The 17536-nt window shown below is 41.0% G+C and overlaps 3 protein-coding genes across 3 annotated transcripts; 1 reads left to right on the top strand and 2 right to left on the bottom strand.

Moving 5' to 3' along the window:
- Positions 1 to 246: 246 nt before the first annotated feature.
- Positions 247 to 6627, top strand: LOC102778450 (leucine-rich repeat LGI family member 2-like). The gene is made up of 8 exons (XM_087839357.1): positions 247 to 682; positions 926 to 997; positions 1777 to 1848; positions 3355 to 3426; positions 3516 to 3587; positions 3687 to 3856; positions 4013 to 4177; positions 4488 to 6627. Exons 1-8 carry the CDS (start codon positions 420 to 422, stop codon positions 5303 to 5305), a joined length of 1704 nt encoding a protein of 567 aa, XP_087695483.1. The 5' UTR covers positions 247 to 419; the 3' UTR covers positions 5306 to 6627.
- A 999-nt stretch (positions 6628 to 7626) lies between these two features.
- LOC148104314 (uncharacterized) lies at positions 7627 to 9450 on the bottom strand. Its single transcript, XM_087839356.1, has one exon. The coding sequence runs from the start codon at positions 9418 to 9420 to the stop codon at positions 7900 to 7902; it is 1521 nt and encodes a 506-aa protein (XP_087695482.1). The 5' UTR covers positions 9421 to 9450; the 3' UTR covers positions 7627 to 7899.
- Positions 9451 to 11935: 2485 nt separating this feature from the next.
- On the bottom strand, positions 11936 to 13788 carry LOC148104313 (uncharacterized). Its single transcript, XM_087837629.1, has one exon. The coding sequence runs from the start codon at positions 13741 to 13743 to the stop codon at positions 12223 to 12225; it is 1521 nt and encodes a 506-aa protein (XP_087693755.1). The 5' UTR covers positions 13744 to 13788; the 3' UTR covers positions 11936 to 12222.
- Positions 13789 to 17536: the final 3748 nt, after the last annotated feature.

Raw genomic sequence — 17536 nt, 5'->3', positions numbered from 1 at the left:
TGAGCAGCCAGCTGTGTTTAAATACTGCCAGAAATAACACAAAGAACATTCAAATTACGTGTAAACTGGCAACAAAATGCACTTGGGCATAAACATGACGCTCGAAATTAATTTCTGAAATCTATAATTAGCGTGTTTGTTTGGAGATAATAATACACCACATCTCCATAAACTACACCTATCTTCAAAAAAATAAAAAGGCAAGCGACGCTGACCACATATGAAACGTTGGGGCAAAAACAGATCAGCTCAGAAGAGACGTGGTGGTCACAAGCTGACTAATAACGTCTAATCAATTCCCGCGTGTGGCTGTTTAACCAACAGTTACCAGACTGGAGCGCTGACTTAATAAATATTTAAGGTGGACGGAGGGGAGCCGCAGCTGATTTGCTGATGTCAGGGAGCCAGTGCAGCATTTCATGGTGCAGGGTGGAAACGCGCGCTGCCATCTGCCTCGATCCGTGCTCTCTGCAACCCTCACACATGAAAGCCCGACAGGAAAGATGCCGCCAGCTCTCAACATTTGGGCATTGTTCCTCGTGTCGCTGTGCTGCCTGTGTCAGCCGGGTCATTTAAAAAAGCCTTTCCGATGCCCTTCAACATGCAGCTGCTCCAAGGAGTCCATCATCTGCGTCGGGTCCTCCTATATCCCAAGAATGACCCCCAACGAAATCACTTCTTTGTGAGTAGATGGCCTGCACTGTATAGATATATGTTTTTAAATGGAACAGTACGTTTTCCGCAGTGCATACATGCAATATATGCTCGAGCCACAGCCTCAAGTACGATTCTACAGCTGTGCGCGTTTTATAACACCCTATAAAATAAGAGCTGATCGCAAAAAGCAATGCAGTGTTTTTCTCCCTGTTTCCTCGCCGATCACTTTTCAGCATTTTACTTTCTCCTGCTTGCTCCTTGTTTTTAGGAGTATCGTGAATGGGACTTTCAGCGAGGTCAAAGAGGCGATGTTTTCCCACATACCATCTCTCCAGCTATTGTAAGGATACTTTGCCTTTCTTTGATACTTCTAAAATGATTTGGTTGGTTGACATTTTTAAGTAAAGGTTCTTATCGGGCAGATTTCAAATTAGTTACTTTTAGTACATAAAGCATCAGTTTCAAATGTTGTGCATTAAAATGGCAGATGCATCATTATGTGAGGCCAATAATGGAGTCACGACGGTGAGGCATTTATGCTTCTGTAGCACATGGGGTATTACTTTAGTGGAGATAAAGTAATGATTTATAAAGTGTGTTTGGTGCATGGTTAAGCTTTTTAGTAGCCGGGGCTTTTCAAATGGTGCACACCTGGAAATAAATAATGGAAACCCAAATCTGAGCTTTTAGTGCTGCCCAGTACCTACAGTGTGCTCAACAGAGACCATCAGTCTGCTTTGTTACAACACAAGTGACAGCTGTGATGTCAGCCTAAACAAAGGCGTGGCACTAGCCAAAGTCATCATACACAATAATTCTCAGCTGAATACTTTATTTGGTAAGATGTGGGGTGGGTTTTTTTTTTTTTTTTTTTTTTTTTGGCATTTTCCAGTAAAACACTGAATTCAAATGACAAGAGGCCAGAAAATATGATGGTATAATAACTAATTTAACTCAATTTTGTTTGGACATTGCTTTAATAATTGTGCTTACAGCATTTGGCTCTGCTTTTGGAAGCTGAAACATTTTAATCTGTTCTATGTTTTAGAGAAAAGCCTGAAGCGTTGCATTTCTGCAGTTGGCTGCACTGTAACTGATTGTATGCTTATTTTTTTGCAGGCTTCTGAATTCCAATTCCCTGACAACTGTAAGAGATGATGCATTCTCAGGGCTACCACATCTAGAGTACCTGTGAGTGTCTTTGTTTGTTTGTTTTTTAATGAAAGTAGTTTAAAGAAAAAAACTGAATATTCATAAAGCTCTACATCAGTTTGGTGAAAATAGACTTGCGAGGTTGTTTTATTGGGAATGAGGCTTTTCTGTTGGATGCTGGCATTTTTCCAGTGGGGTAGGCAGTTGTTGGTTACACGCCCTCTAGTGGTTCCAGTACAACTAGAAAACAATCTTTGTTTCTCTTTTCATTCATCACACCAAAGTACACCAGCTTCTTTACTGGGTACACCTTGTTATTACTCAGACACCTTTTTGCCTTCAGAACTGCATTAATTATTTCTGGATTAGATTCAAAGAGGTGCTGGAAACAGATGTTGGTCCATGTTGACATGATAGCTTTGCTGCAGTGGCTGCTGACTTGTTGTTTCACATGATGCAAAAATCCTGTCCACACAACTTGTGTGTTCAGAGATGGTCTTCCGCACACATCGGTTTAACCTGTTGTTATTAGAGTTTCTATTGCCTTCCTATCAACATTAAGCAGTCTAGCCATTCTCCTCTGACCTTTGGCAGCAAAAAGGCATTTCTACCCAGAGAACCCCTGCTCATCCCAGCAGATCAGCAGTTTCTGAAATACTCCACAACCATGCCACATTCAAATCCCCTTTCTTCCCCATTTTGATGCTCAGTTTGATTTTCGGAAAGTCGCCTTGACCATGTCTATGTGCATAAATGCATTGAGTAGCTGCCATATGATAGTGGAACAAGTGTACCTAAAACGTGACTGGTGAGTCTATATGCACATATTCCAAAGTCTTGCAAATAACAAAATAAACAAAGCCTTTCACTGAACCATTGCCCCAGAATAAATACATGTGACTGTAGCATCAAGTCATTGCTATTTAACAGAAACATCAAATACACGTGTAGCTATGATCGCAATCAGCTCTTACACAACTTTTACAAACATTATGGTTTAAATTGACTCTGGAAAGCTCACCAGATTCAGTACGATGTCAGAAATATTCTTTCTGAAACTGAAATAGCAAGAATATAGAAAGTGCGCTCAACATCCCCCCAACAGGCCTCCAGTTACATATGACTATGTAAATAACATGGATATTGTCTTGTTTGTTTTCAAATTGTTTGATTATTGTAAAAAAAGAAAATATGTACATTATATTAAGTGTGAAGCTGCTTTTTTGAACCTTCTTTTAATTGGTAGCTGTAGCTAGGGAGGTAGAGCAGCTCCAGTCTGCATGCCAAATATTCTTGGGCAAGATACTCAAGTTCCTCTCGGTTGTATCCATCAGAGTGTCAGTGTTTGATAGAAAACACATCAGTAGAAAAAGCACAGAAAAAAGTCCTGCTCTGAATTAGACAGGTTTCAAGGATTTCGAATGCTGAGGTAGAATAGAAAAGTGCTGTACAAGAACCAGTCCACTTACCATTTGGTTTACTAGCTGGCAAAATGTTGAAATTGATCAAAAATATACTTTTCTTTTTCTTCTTGTTGATCCACAGATTCATTGAGAGTAACAAACTAGAGACTACATCAAAATATGCCTTCAGAGGACTCAGGGACCTGACTCACTTGTATGTTCCAGTGACTGAAAATACAACTGTTATCTGTTATACATGATTTAATGATGTCTCTTTTCATAATCAACTGCATTTGTTTCCAGGTCTTTGGCAAACAATAACATTAAAGCCTTGCCCAGGGACCTCTTCATTGACCTTGACTCCCTTATAGAGCTGTGAGTTTGTACATAGTAATAGGTAAATAGCACTGTGTAATTCTTGCAGTCTGTCTTTCTCCCTGTTCAGCCGTGAAATACAATATTCTCTTTCTGCAGGGACCTGCGAGGCAATGCCTTTGAATGTGACTGCAGAGCCAAGTGGCTTATGACGTGGTTAAAGAACACCAACGCCACAGTGTCAGATGTTGTCTGTGCTGGACCAGAGGACATGAAGGGCAAGCGCCTCAATGATATGGCCAGCCTGCAGAATGAGTGTGTCTCCACAGGTGAGAAACACCTGAGCCAGCTGCCCTTCTCTCGTGTCCAGCTGAGATCAGGATGAGAGGACTCAGCAGAGCTATTCTAAGAAGTGTAGAGGTTATTCATTTAATGTGGCTTTGTTGGTTTGTGAAAAATAAATTTCCCAATGTTCCTTTCCACAGATTTCATCCTTCATCAGTCTATTGCCTCAGAATCATTGTCTGTTGACACATTCAGCTATAAGGATGATGTCTACGTGGCCATTTCTGCTCCCAGCACAGAGAGCTGTATGATTTTCCAGTGGGACCACATAGAAATGAACTTCAGGACTTATGATAACATCACAGGTAAAGTTTGATTTTGCCTTCTGCAGGAAATGTGTCCTAACTTACAACATAACTGGAATTCCCTCTTGATCCTGAAGCGCAACCTTCTAACCATTTAAGTCCTTGAAGGCTGTGTCGACCCCAACGAGTAGTTACATCTCTCAGGAGGTGCATGTCAGGTTACGTGGAAGGTTAGTTGAGGGGTTAAAGGGAGTTTCCAGTGACACTGTAAGTTAGGAAGTCTAAATCACACATTAGGCTAACAAACACTCCCAGAATGCTTGAGCTGAGTTTCATTCTTACGCGATTCATGTGTTTCTCTGCCCTTTAGGTCAGTCCATTGTGGGGTGCAAATCTGTCATCATCGAAAATGAGGTGTTTGTCATTGTGGCTCAGCTGTTTGGTGGTTCCCACATTTACAAGTTTGATGACGACCAAAGCAGGTTCAATAAGTTCCAGGATATCGAGGTGTCCAAGATCTCTAAGCCCAATGATATTGAGGCCTTCCAGATTGGCTCTGATTGGTTCTTTGTGATTGCTGACAGCTCAAAAGCCGGCCTCTCCACCCTCTACAAGTGGAATGATAATGGCTTTTATTCGTACCAGTCATTGCACGAGTGGTACCGCGACACGGATGTAGAGTTTCTCGACTTGGATGGGAAAGCTCACCTTATTCTAGCGAGCCGCTCACAGGTTCCAGTGATCTACCAGTGGAGCCGGAGCAACCAGAAGTTCATCCTGCAGGGTGAGATCCCCAACATGGAGGATGTAGTGGTTGTGAAACACTTCCGGATCAAGGAGGAGCTCTACCTGGCTATGACGCGGTATATCGGTGATTCCAAAGTTCTGCGTTGGGGCACCAAACAGTTTGCTGAGATCCAAGCGTTGCCCTCTCGAGGCTCCATGATTCTCCAGCCGTTCTCTTTCAAGGAACGTTACTATCTGGCTCTGGGAAGCGACTACACCTTCTCACAGATCTACCTGTGGGACGAGGACAACAAAATCTTTGACCGCTTTAAGGAGGTGTACATCCAAGCCCCACGCTCTTTCACCGTGGTATCTACCGACCGCAGGGACTTTATTTTTTCCTCGAGCTTCAAGGGAAACACGCAGATCTTTGAGCACATCATCATCGACCTGAGCTTGTGAGGGGCTGTGCCTTATTGTCCCGTCTGAAATCAAATGTCTTCCACTTGAAAGACAAATTCAAGAAGGAAAAAAAAGAGAAAGGACCTTATAAACTGTTAAATATCCACACCTTCATAGTTTTCACTCACAAAGTAGAGCGGGGTCAAGATGTATCGTGACTATTTCTGAATGGCCTTGCACTCATGGATCCTCAGACTTTCTGAAGTACTACCCTTTCATAACTACTACTATTCTCTTAAAAATACCACTGAAGTTCATGACGGGTTAAAAAAAGAGACATTTAATTGAATCTATTTGGATTTCTCTTGTTTTTGTTTAATATCTTTCTCTCAGTAGTTTTATGCAGCTAAAAATACATCAGGACCTGAATGAACGTAACAAATTTATTCTGATTTGTGGTGACTGATGATGGATTGATTGATTTTTGCCACCTACCTGTATCCTCATACCCTGTGGTAACGTACAGTACCTTGCCTTATCAACACTGGGGTCTTTTGTTTGATGGTTACACAGCGCCTCCTTCTGGCCATGATGAAGTACCACACCCCTCTACTCTTTCCATTACAGGGAATGTCTAGAAAGCACAAACCTTTAATTAACTTAGCTGAGATCATAGAGTGTAGCTGTTTGTTGGAAGGTGTCTCTGTAGATGCTGTAGATTATAATGCATAGAGTAGGAAGCAGTGGTTTGTTGTTACAGTTAGTAAAATATCCAGGACTTGACCTTATACAAATTCATTAACGGAGAATCGACATTTAGATACAGCTTCTAGATCTGCTGTAATATAATGTGGCAAATTACAGAGATCAGTATTGCAAAGGAGCTGTGTTTAGATGGTGTCAGGGAAAATAAACCTCCTGATATGTTTAAAAAAAACAGTTTTGTCCAATTAACAATAAATTTTTTTTTACTAACATATGAAGTCAGAAGCATCAGAGGCCAAATTTGTATGACCACAAGGAAGGAAAATAAATGTACATGTAAATATATCTTCAAGCTTTCAAATTTTTATTCTGCTTTTGGAAATGCTGAATGTTGACAAGCTCCAAATGTACATAAACCAAGGGTTGTAATGTCACCACCTGTTTGAATGGACCTTTGCACTTACAAAACTCAAATGTTACTGCAGCCTGCAAGAGCATGACATTCAAAAAAGGGTGTTTGCCAAATTCTTTTTTGATAAACCTAACAAAGACTAAAAGTGCTTCTAGGTTAACAATATGCAAGCGTTACAATTCTTTTGTATGATTTTGTTTTAAGCCTAATGAATGTTCCTCTTAGAAATAAGATGTAATGTCAAAATAAATCTGTGAAAACATGACTTCTGAATGTGTTTTGTGTTGACTGATAATCAGGATTATGGTTATAATTCAAGTTTATTTGTGTCACTGTAGTGATTAATCCCTGACACTGATCATTAAAAATAAAACTTCCCTTCTTTCCCTAAAACACCCAAAACCCAAAAATGGACATTATTAAAGTTGCACAAAGAAAGAAGAAACATTCAGTACTGTCTGGTGTTTGAATGGTCACAGATGCAAAAGTGTAAAAGCTGATAATGTGCAGTCTGTATGCAATCTAACCAGCACTAAAATCTCACCATTATATTCTGCCGTTCACATGTCAGTATTTCAGACACCCAAACACTTAAAGACCTCAAACCCACTGTCAAATATGCTGGTTCAAGTGTGGGGATTTGAGCTTCTTCTGCAGACACAAGCAATAAAGCACCTTGCAGTCAACAAACTCCTCTGTATGCCAAAGTTTTTTAGAGTCAAATGTGAGGCAGTCTGTCTGACAGGTAAAGCTTCTTCTAAATTAGGCCATGCAACAGGATAATGACCCCAAGCTCAGCAGCAAATCTACAGCATGGAAGTCCAGACCTCAACCTGACTGAAATGCTGTGTATAAAGGAATGCTTGCAAATGTCATTGATTTGAAGTTATTGCTGCTAACTGCTGGTTCTGTTAACGACTCAATCATAGAATGATTACGATATCAAACTAAAACAAATGCCTGAATCCTAAATTGTGGATATCCTATTGTGGTGATCTAAAATGTAACACTAAATGTCATTAAAACACGAATAATCTGGACTCCTGGGCTGAACGACCGTGAGGATCACCAGCCAGAGGAAAACACAAAATACACATGACTCTGTGACAAAGACAATTCATTCTTGAATGAAGACGTTGATAAGACACATTTAAAATGCAGCCAATCGTGTTTATTATTACATTTTTGGGGAAATAGAAGGGGTGGGGGGGTGGGGGGGTGGGGGGGGTTTGGGGTCAAGGAAAGGGATAGAAAGGAGGAAAGGGATAGGGGAGAGAAAACCCCAACAATCCCCTCTGAGCAAGCACTAGGTGCGACAGTGGATAGGAAAAACTCCCTTTAAAGGAAGAAACCTATGACAGAACCAGGCTCTAGAGGGGGCAGTCAACTGTCGGGACTGGTTGGGGGGTGAGGGTGAAAAGAGAGGGAGAGGGGGGGAGGGAGATAGGACAGGTGTTAGGAGTTCAAGGGAGCTAGGGGAGGGAGAGGTGTCAAGGTGTCAGGAGAGAGGGAGAGGGCAGGAGAGGGGAGGTCAAAATTACGATGGAACAGAGGTGGAGGAAGACGAGGTGACATCAGCAGTGGAAAAAGTAGAAAGAGAAGAAAAAGCAGGAGTGTCCTTCCTCCAGAAGAAGCGGAAGCGTTTCTTCTTCTTTTCCAGGAGCTTTTCCACGAGAACCTTTTTCTCTAGGATCAGGGTTCTCAGCTGATCGATTGTTTCGGTATTCTCCTTCTCAAGTCTCCTGCATGTTTTCTCCACTTCTTCTAATTCGGCTTGTTTGTCTTTGAGCCTTTCTTTCAACTCATTAGATGTTTCCTCCTGCATTACCTTTGCCTCCTGCATCTCTGTATAACGCTCTTGTAATTTGTTGTGAGTGTCTTCTAACTGCTGACTTTTCCTCTCGGTTTCTTGAAGTTTGCACTGCAGGTCTTCATTTGTTTTCTCGAGTTGCTGCTTTAGCAGCTGCACCTCAGTGTTTTTGCACTTTAAGGTGTTTGAAAGTTCCTCGAGTTTGGTGTTTTCTGTCAGCATGTCATTGAGCTGACTCTGCATCACTGAGCACTGTTTTTGCAGTTTCTCCTTCTCTCCTTCCATCTCAGTTGCTTTGTAGTTCATTTTCTTGTAAAGTTCTTGCAGCTTTTGGTTTTCTCTCTCAAAGTCCAGGAGTAAACGTTTGTCTTCTTTCTGCTTTATGTCCTGTTGTTCTTTCTCTTGAAGCAGCTCTTGATATTTCTGCTTGTGCACTGCAGTTTTATCAAGTTTTACTTCCAGGACTCTGCATTTTTCCTCCATGCTTTGGAGTTGGCACTGCATGTCTCTCTGGTTTATTTCCAGTTGTTCTTTTTCTTGAAGAATCTGGTCATTTCTTTGCAGTGCTTCATCAAGCTTTGCTTTCAGTTCGCTTTCAAGCTTGCTTTCTTTCTGTTTGATCGGTTGTTGCTTTCTCTCTTGAAGCAATGCTTTGTATTTTATCCCCAAGTTTTGGAGTTCTATTTCCTGTCGTTTGTTCTCTTGGAGGATTTCTGTATTTTTTTGCAGAGCTTCATCAAGCTTTAATTGCAGCTCTCGATCCTTTTTCTCCTTGTCTTTCTCATTTTTCTTCTGCTGGAGGATTTCTTTGAGTTTTTCTATTGCTTTATCAAGCTTTGCTTTGAGCTCAAAGTTCCTTCCACGCACGTCTAGGAGTTCCATTTCTTTCTCCTTCTGAATATCTTCCTTTTCAAGAAGCTGGCTGAACAATTTATCTACTTCAGCAGTCTTTCTCTCATTTTCTTCTCTGAGGAAGATAATCTCCTTTCGTTGTTTTAAAAAACTCTCTGCCTGGGCCGGGTGTTGCTTGTTGTGCTTGTTCATGAGATTTTCCTCATGCATTTCTTCCAAGCACATCTTCTGAACTTGAATATTGTCTTCTTGAGCCAGAAGAGAAGAGCTGGGCTTTACTTTTTCTTTTCTTGTGTGTTTTTTCAGAGACATGTTGGAAAGTGTAAAAAGTCGCTCTGAAAAGGATCCAATTGTTTTGAAAGGTTTCTCTCTCGAACGTTTCAATGCTGCGAACATAAATGCTGCGAACAACGAACTAAAAGTTGTTGCTTCTCACCTCTACTTAAGGGTTTTAGGATCAAAGGATCAAAGGATCAAAGTGGTGGTAAGATTCTAAATGGGTGTGATGTCACAATTCTGGAAGCCAAAGAGGTTGTCACATGACCCCCCCCCCCCCCCCCCCCCCCCCCCACACACACACACACACACACACACGGCTTATGATGTGTTGACAACATTTTGGTTGTTGTGATGATTCAAATTTGTTCAGTAAACTTCATCAAATGAACATGTGTTGACAGAAGCATATATTTGGATGTCATATCTTCTCATTAAATGTAGATAATGTCCAATAAACTGAACTCTGGGACTTACCTAACACTAATATTTCATATATTACTGCAACTCACTAATTTAATTAAAGGGTTTTGTATTAAATTATAACGGAATAAAAAACCACAATAAATATGTGCAAATAACAGTAGCCAGCTGCTGCCACAAGAGGGTGATGAATTAAAGGTTCACAGAGAGATGGAAATGGAACAGTACATTTTCCGCAGTGCATACATGCAATATATGCTCGAGCCACAGCCTCAAATAGGATTCTATAGCTGTGCGCATTTTATAACACCCTATAAAATAAGAGCTGATCGCAAAAAGCAATGCAGTGTTTTTCTCCTCCTTCTGTCTGTTTCCTCGTTGATCACTTTTCAGCATTTTACTTTCTCCTGCTTGCTCCTTGTTTTTAGGAGTATCGTGAATGGGACTTTCAGCGAGGTCAAAGAGGCGATGTTTTCCCACATACCATCTCTCCATCTATTGTAAGGATACTTTGCCAGCCTTTGATACTTCTAAAATGATTTGGTTGGTTGACATTTTTAAGTAAAGGTTCTTCTCGGGCAGATTTCAAATTAGTTACTTTTAGTACATAAAGCATCAGTTTCAAATGTTGGGCATTAAAATGGCAGATGCATCATTATGTGAGGCCAATAATGGAGTCACGACGGTGAGGCATTTATGCTTCTGTAGCACATGGGGTATTACTTTAGTGGAGATAAAGTAATGATTTATAAAGTGTGTTTGGTGCATGGTTAAGCTTTTTAGTAGCCAGGGCTTTTCAAATGGTGCACACCTGGAAATAAATAATGGAAACCCAAATCTGAGCTTTTAGTGCTGCCCAGTACCTACAGTGTGCTCAACAGAGACCATCAGTCTGCTTTGTTACAACACAAGTGACAGCTGTGATGTCAGCCTTCAAGCTTTCAAATTTTTATTCTGCTTTTGGAAATGCTGAATGTTGACAAGCTCCAAATGTACATAAACCAAGGATTGTAATGTCACCACCTGTTTGAATGGACCTTTGCACTTACAAAACTCAAATGTTACTGCAAGAGCATGACATTCAAAAAAGGGTGTTTGCCAAATTCTTTTTAGATAAACCTAACAAAGACTAAAAGTGCTTCTAGGTTAACAATATGCAAGTGTTACAATTCTTTTGTATGATTTTATTTAAGCCTAATGAATGTTCCTCTTAAAAATATGATGTAATATCAAAATAAATCTGTGAAAACATGACTTCTGAATGTGTTTTGTGTTGACTGATAATCAGGATTATGGTTATAATTCAATTTTTTTTGTGTCACTGTAGTGATTAATCCCTGACACTGATCATTAAAAATAAAACTTCCCTTCTTTCCCTAAAACCCCCAAAAATGGACATTATGATTGTAAAGTTGCACAAAGAAAGAAGAAACATTCAGTACTGTCTGGTGTTTGAATGGTCACAGATGCAAAAGTGTAAAAGCTGATAATGTGCAGTCTGTATGCAATCTAACCAGCACTAAAATCTCACCATTATATTCTGCCGTTCACATGTCAGTATTTCAGACACTCAAACACTTAAAGACCTCAAACCCACTGTCAAATATGCTGGTTCAAGTGTGGGGATTTGAGCTTCTTCTGCAGACACAAGCAATAAAGCACCTTGCAGTCAACGAACTCCTCTGTATGCCAAAGTTTTTTAGAGTCAAATGTGAGGCTGTCTGTCCGACAGATAAAGCTTCTTCTAAATTAGGCCATGCAACAGGATAATGACCCCAAGCTCAGCGGCAAATCTACAGCATGGAAGTCCAGACCTCAACCTGACTGAAATGCTGTGTATAAAGGAATGCTTGCAAATGTCATTGATTTGAAGTTATTGCTGCTAACTGCTGGTTCTGTTAACGACTCAATCATAGAATGATTACGATATCAAACTGAAACAAATGCCTGAATCCTAAATTGTGGATATCCTATTGTGGTGATCTAAAATGTAACAGTAAATGTGATTAAAACACGAATAATCTGGACTCCTGGGCTGAACGACCGTGAGGATCACCAGCCCGAGGAAAACACAAAATACACATGACTCTGTGACAAAGACAATTCATTCTTGAATGAAGACATTGATAAGACACATTTAAAATGCAGCCAATTGTGTTTATTATTACATTTTTGGGGAAATAGAAGGGGGGTGGGGTGGGGGTGGGGGGAATGGTAAAGGAAAGGGATAGGGGAGAGAAAACCCCAACAATCCCCTCTGAGCAAGCACTAGGTGCGACAGTGGATAGGAAAAACTCCCTTTAAAGGAAGAAACCTATGACAGAACCAGGCTCTAGAGGGGGCAGTCAACTGTTGGGACTGGTTGGGGGGTGAGGGTGAAAAGAGAGGGAGAGGGGGGGAGGGAGATGGGACAGGTGTTAGGAGTTCAAGGGAGCTAGGGGAGGGAGAGGTGTCAAGGTGTCAGGAGAGAGGGAGAGGGCAGGAGAGGGGAGGTCAAAATTACGATGGAACAGAGGTGGAGGAAGACAAGGTGACATCAGCAGTGGAAAAAGTAGAAAGAGAAGAAAAAGCAGGAGTGTCCTTCCTCCAGAAGAAGCGGAAGCGTTTCTTCTTCTTTTCCAGGAGCTTTTCCACGAGAACCTTTTTCTCTAGGATCAGGGTTCTCAGCTGATCGATTGTTTCGATATTCTCCTTCTCAAGTCTCCTGCATGTTTTCTCCACTTCTTCTAATTCGGCTTGTTTGTCTTTGAGCCTTTCTTTCAACTTTTTAGATGTTTCCTCCTGCATTACCTTTGCCTCCTGCATCTCTGTATAACGCTCTTGTAATTTGTTGTGAGTGTCTTCTAACTGCTGACTTTTCCTCTCGGTTTCTTGAAGTTTGCACTGCAGGTCTTCATTTGTTTTCTCAAGTTGCTGCTTTAGCAGCTGCACCTCAGTGTTTTTGCACTTCAAGGTGTTTGAAAGTTCCTCGAGTTTGGTGTTTTTTGTCAGCATGTCATTGAGCTGACTCTGCATCACTGAGCACTGTTTTTGCAGTTTCTCCTTCTCTCCTTCCATCTCAGTTGCTTTGTAGTTTATTTTCTTGTAAAGTTCTTGCAGCTTTTGGTTTTCTCTCTCAAAGTCCAGGAGTAAACGTTTGTCTTCTTTCTGCTTTATGTCCTGTTGTTCTTTCTCTTGAAGCAGCTCTTGATATTTCTGCTTGTGCACTGCAGTTTTATCAAGTTTTACTTCCAGGACTCTGCATTTTTCCTCCATGCTTTGGAGTTGGCACCGCATGTCTCTCTGGTTTATTTCCAGTTGTTCTTTTTCTTGAAGAATCTGGTCATTTCTTTGCAGTGCTTCATCAAGCTTTGTTTTCAGCTCGCTTTCAAGCTTGCTTTCTTTCTGTTTGATCGGTTGTTGCTTTCTCTCTTGAAGCAATGCTTTGTATTTTATCCCCAAGTTTTGGAGTTCTATTTCCTGCTGTTTCTTCTCTTGGAGGATTTCTGTATTTTTTTGCAGAGCTTCATCAAGCTTTAATTGCAGCTCTTGATCCTTTTTGTCTTTGTCTTTCTCATTTTTCTTCTGCTGGAGGATTTCTTTGAGTTTTTCTATTGCTTTATCAAGCTTTGCTTTGAGCTCAAAGTTCCTTCCACGCATGTCTAGGAGTTCCATTTCTTTCTCCTTCTGAATATCTTCCTTTTTAAGAAGCTGTCTGAACAATTTATCTACTTCAGCAGTCTTTCTCTCATTTTCTTCTCTGAGGAAGATAATCTCCTTTCGTTGTTTAAAAAAACTCTCTGCCTGGGCCGGGTGTTGCTTGTTGTGCTTGTTCATGAGATTTTCCTCATGCATTTCTTCCAAGCACATCTTCTGAACTTGAATATTGTCTTCTTGAGCCAGAAGAGAAGAGCTGGGCTTTACTTTTTCTTTTCTTGTGTGTTTTTTCAGAGACATGTTGGAAAGTGTAAAAAGTCGCTCTGAAAAGGATCCAATTGTTTTGAAAGGTTTCTCTCTCGAACGTTTCAATGCTGCGAACATAAATGCTGCGAACAACAAACTAAAAGTTGTTGCTTCTCACCCCTACTTAAGGGTTTTAGGATCAAAGGATCAAAGTGGTGGTAAGATTCTAAATGGGTGTGATGTCACGATTCTGGAAGGCAAAGGTTGTCACATGACCCCCCCCCCCCCACCCCCCCCCACACACACACACACACGGCTTATGATGTGTTGCTAACATTTTGGTTGTTGTGATGATTCAAATTTGTTCAGTAAACTTCATCAAATGAACACGTGTTGACATAAGCATATATTTGGATCTCATATCTTCTTATTAAATGTAGCTAATGTCCAATAAACTGAACTCTGGGACTTACCTAACACTAATATTTCATATATTACTTCAACTCACTAATTTAATTAAAGGGTTTTGTATTAAATTATAACGGAACAAAAAACCACAATAACATGTGCAAATAACAGTAGCCAGCTGCTGCCACAAGAGGGTGATGAATTAAAGGTTCACAGAGAGATCTCTTTACTTTGGGACATTTAAACAATGTGTATTATTACATTTGATTAAACAAGCACTGCTTTTCCTCCAGGCTTGTAAAACTCTTTCAAAGTTTCTCTTTTCAGTCTTTTTCAGTCCAGTCTTTGTACCAAAAAATTATCTCATGAAACTGGATGAATGGAGGACAAAAGAAGATGTTTCAGACCTAAACCCCCACTATCTACACCAGCTGAATAGCATCTGAAAACCACATCTTTAACAGACAGACAAAGTCCAGCAAAGTCTCCACACAGGACCTGAGAGATGCATCTGAACCTTCAGTTCACTCCAAGATCACACATGTGCAGGAGAACTGAGTGCTGCTGTCAGATTTAAAAGTGCTTTACACATGATGATACTGTCTTTGTTAAACAGCAGAATAGGTTTATAAAGTATCATTAACAAAAAGTGGTGAAATAAATATCTCTAAATCTACTAAATGTAGACTTTTAAATTTTGGACAGTTTAGTATTACAGCTGCTGATTAAACAATAGAGACAGATGTGTAGTAAAACTTTTATTTAGTGTTTCAAGTCAAAAACAAACAGAGCAGAGATACAGAGAAAGTCTTTTGATGAAAAAAGAAGATACTGAACGTTGAGTTTCCCCTAATCATGTGTGTGCAGCTGGTTATGAGCTGGTGAATGAGGCTGTGTCGAGTGTTCAGACTGAGTAGAAATGCACTGTGCTTCTCCATTTACATCCTTTAGATCCAATCTTGACTCTTTTGCCCACTAAAATAATAAATCAGTACTTTTTTCTGTATGTAATATAATCTAAAGCATCCACAGTAACATTTTCCACCATACGGCTGCACTCTAAGGTCAGCACGGTGGTGCAGTGGTTGGTACTGTTGCCTCACAGCAAGAAGGTCGTGCATGTGAATCTGCTGGCTGCTGTTTGCATGTTGTGTTCTCTGAGGGTGCTCCGGCTCCCTCTCACAGTCCAACAACTTGCTTTTTTAGGTTAATTGTTGATTCTTTTGGGAATTACAATCATCTATTGGGAATGTGATCATGAGTGGTGAACTGTAAAGTGTGTACCCTGAGTTTTACCTTGTAAAAGCTGGGATAGTCTTCAAGCCATCTCCAGCAACCTTTAAGTGCTTCACAGGAAGGAAGAAGGAAAGGAAGGAAGGATAAGGAAGGAAGGATAACTACAGTTTATGATCTCAGCTGTGATTATTACAGGTTTGTGCTTTCTAGAAATTCCCAGTAATAGAAAGAGCAGAGGGGTGTGATACTTCATCACGGCCAGAGAGAGGCACTGTGGAACCATCAAACAGAAGACCCCAGTGCTGATGAGGCAACATGCTGTCCATGGTGGCAACAGGTGGCAAACTCATCTGATCCATCTTCAGGCGCCCCAAATGGCTCTGATTGGTTCTTTGTGATTGCTGACAGCTCAAAAGCCGGCCTCTCCACCCTCTACAAGTGGAATGATAATGGCTTTTATTCGTACCAGTCACTGCGACTTGGATGGGAAAGCTCACCTTATTCTAGCGAGCCGCTCACAGGTTCCAGTGATCTACCAGTGGAGCAGGAGCAACCAGAAGTTCATCCTCCAGGGTGAGATCCCCAACATGGAGGATGTAGTGGTTGTGAAACACTTCCGGATCAAGGAGGAGCTCTACCTGGCTATGACGCGGTATATCGGTGATTCCAAAGTTCTGCGTTGGGGCACCAAACAGTTTCCTGAGATCCAAGCTTTGCCCCTCGAGGCTCCATGATTCTCCAGCCGTTCTCTTTCAAGGAACGTTACTATCTGGCTCTGGGAAGCGACTACACCTTCTCACAGATCTACCCGTGGGTAGAGTGCGCACACTGTGTCTGAGGAGGATGTGCGGAACTGCTTCAGGAAGGTGAACGCACGCAAAGCTACTGGTCCGGACGGGATTCCCGGCCGAGTCCTTAAGTCATGCGCGGCTCAGCTGGCTGGAGTGTTTACACACATCTTCAACCTTTCCCTCTCTCTGTCTGTAGTCCCAGCCTGCTTCAAAATGGCCACCATCGTCCCTGTACCCAAATCCTACACCATCTCCTCATTAAATGACTGGCGACCTGTAGCCCTGACCCCCATTGTAAGCAAATGCTTCAAGAAGCTTGTCAGGGACTTCATCTGCTCTGCACTACCCGACTCACTGGACCCTCTACAGTTCGCATACTGCCACAACAGGTCCACTGATGATGCCATAGCCCTGACACTACATACTGCCCTGTCACACCTGGAGAAGAGAGACACGTATGTGAGAATGCTGTTTGTAGACTACAGCTCAGCATTCAACACCATCGTTCCCTCGAAGATGGACAGGATCTAGGACTGAGCAGCTCCCTCTGCAGCTGGATCCTTAACTTCCTGTCTGACAGACTCCAAGTGGTCAGACTAGGCAGCATCACCTCATCCCCCATCACACTGAACACTGGTGCACCACAGGGGTGTGTACTGAGCCCTCTCCTGTACTCACTCTTTCTCACAGTATCTGCGCTGCTCTAGTCCGGCATCTCCTGGTGCAGGTGTCCTGAAGCGGGGGGAGAGCAATCCTGCAGCATCGTGAGGGCACTAATGAATGTCACACAGGTAGGATGCAGTGTGAACACTGTCTCCAGGTGGAAAACAGAAAGAGTGATACACCTCCTGCTGTCAGGCCTGCAGGGTTTCTTCCTGTGATGTTCTTCTCTGTCTTGTGGTAGACAGTTTTTTTTTCTTTTCTTTTTGTTTTTTTTACTGGCAGAAAAAAATTTGTGGGGCGTCTTATTGTGACACATGATTGTTCTCTCATTTTAATTAAGCAGTATTTTAAATGGCTGTACAAAAAAAAGAACGCCGGTGCATTGGGTGCATTTTTAGATGAAGAGTTGCATATAATTTTATTATTTACAAAATGTTTACATAATCTTTTACAAATTTACAATTTATATTTGCATTTCAAGTTATGAAAAATAATTTACTAAACATGTCTGTGGTTTTTACAGTAAAAAGAAAACATAAATATTACTAGGATTTAGTTAGACTTAAGTTTGCCCAATGTTGTGTAGCTTTCTGGATTTTATACTTATTGGGTACATATTTATTTATTATACAGTACATAAAATAAAAAAAATATTTTTTTAATGTAACTGAAATATTTAATTGTGGGCTATAGAAAATAATTAAGTTATAGACCATATTTATATGAAACATGTGTATACTTACTGCATATTAATCATTTTAACCATATGTAACACCTGCATATGTGTTTTAAAAAAGACTTGGATTCTGCCATCCCATTTGATTTCCATGCCA

Source organism: Neolamprologus brichardi, chromosome 3, assembly GCF_056152115.1.
Source record: "Neolamprologus brichardi isolate AB-2024 chromosome 3, ASM5615211v1, whole genome shotgun sequence".
NCBI classification, from domain to species: Eukaryota; Metazoa; Chordata; class Actinopteri; order Cichliformes; family Cichlidae; genus Neolamprologus; species Neolamprologus brichardi.
This window is presented reverse-complemented; position numbering and strand designations above follow the sequence as displayed.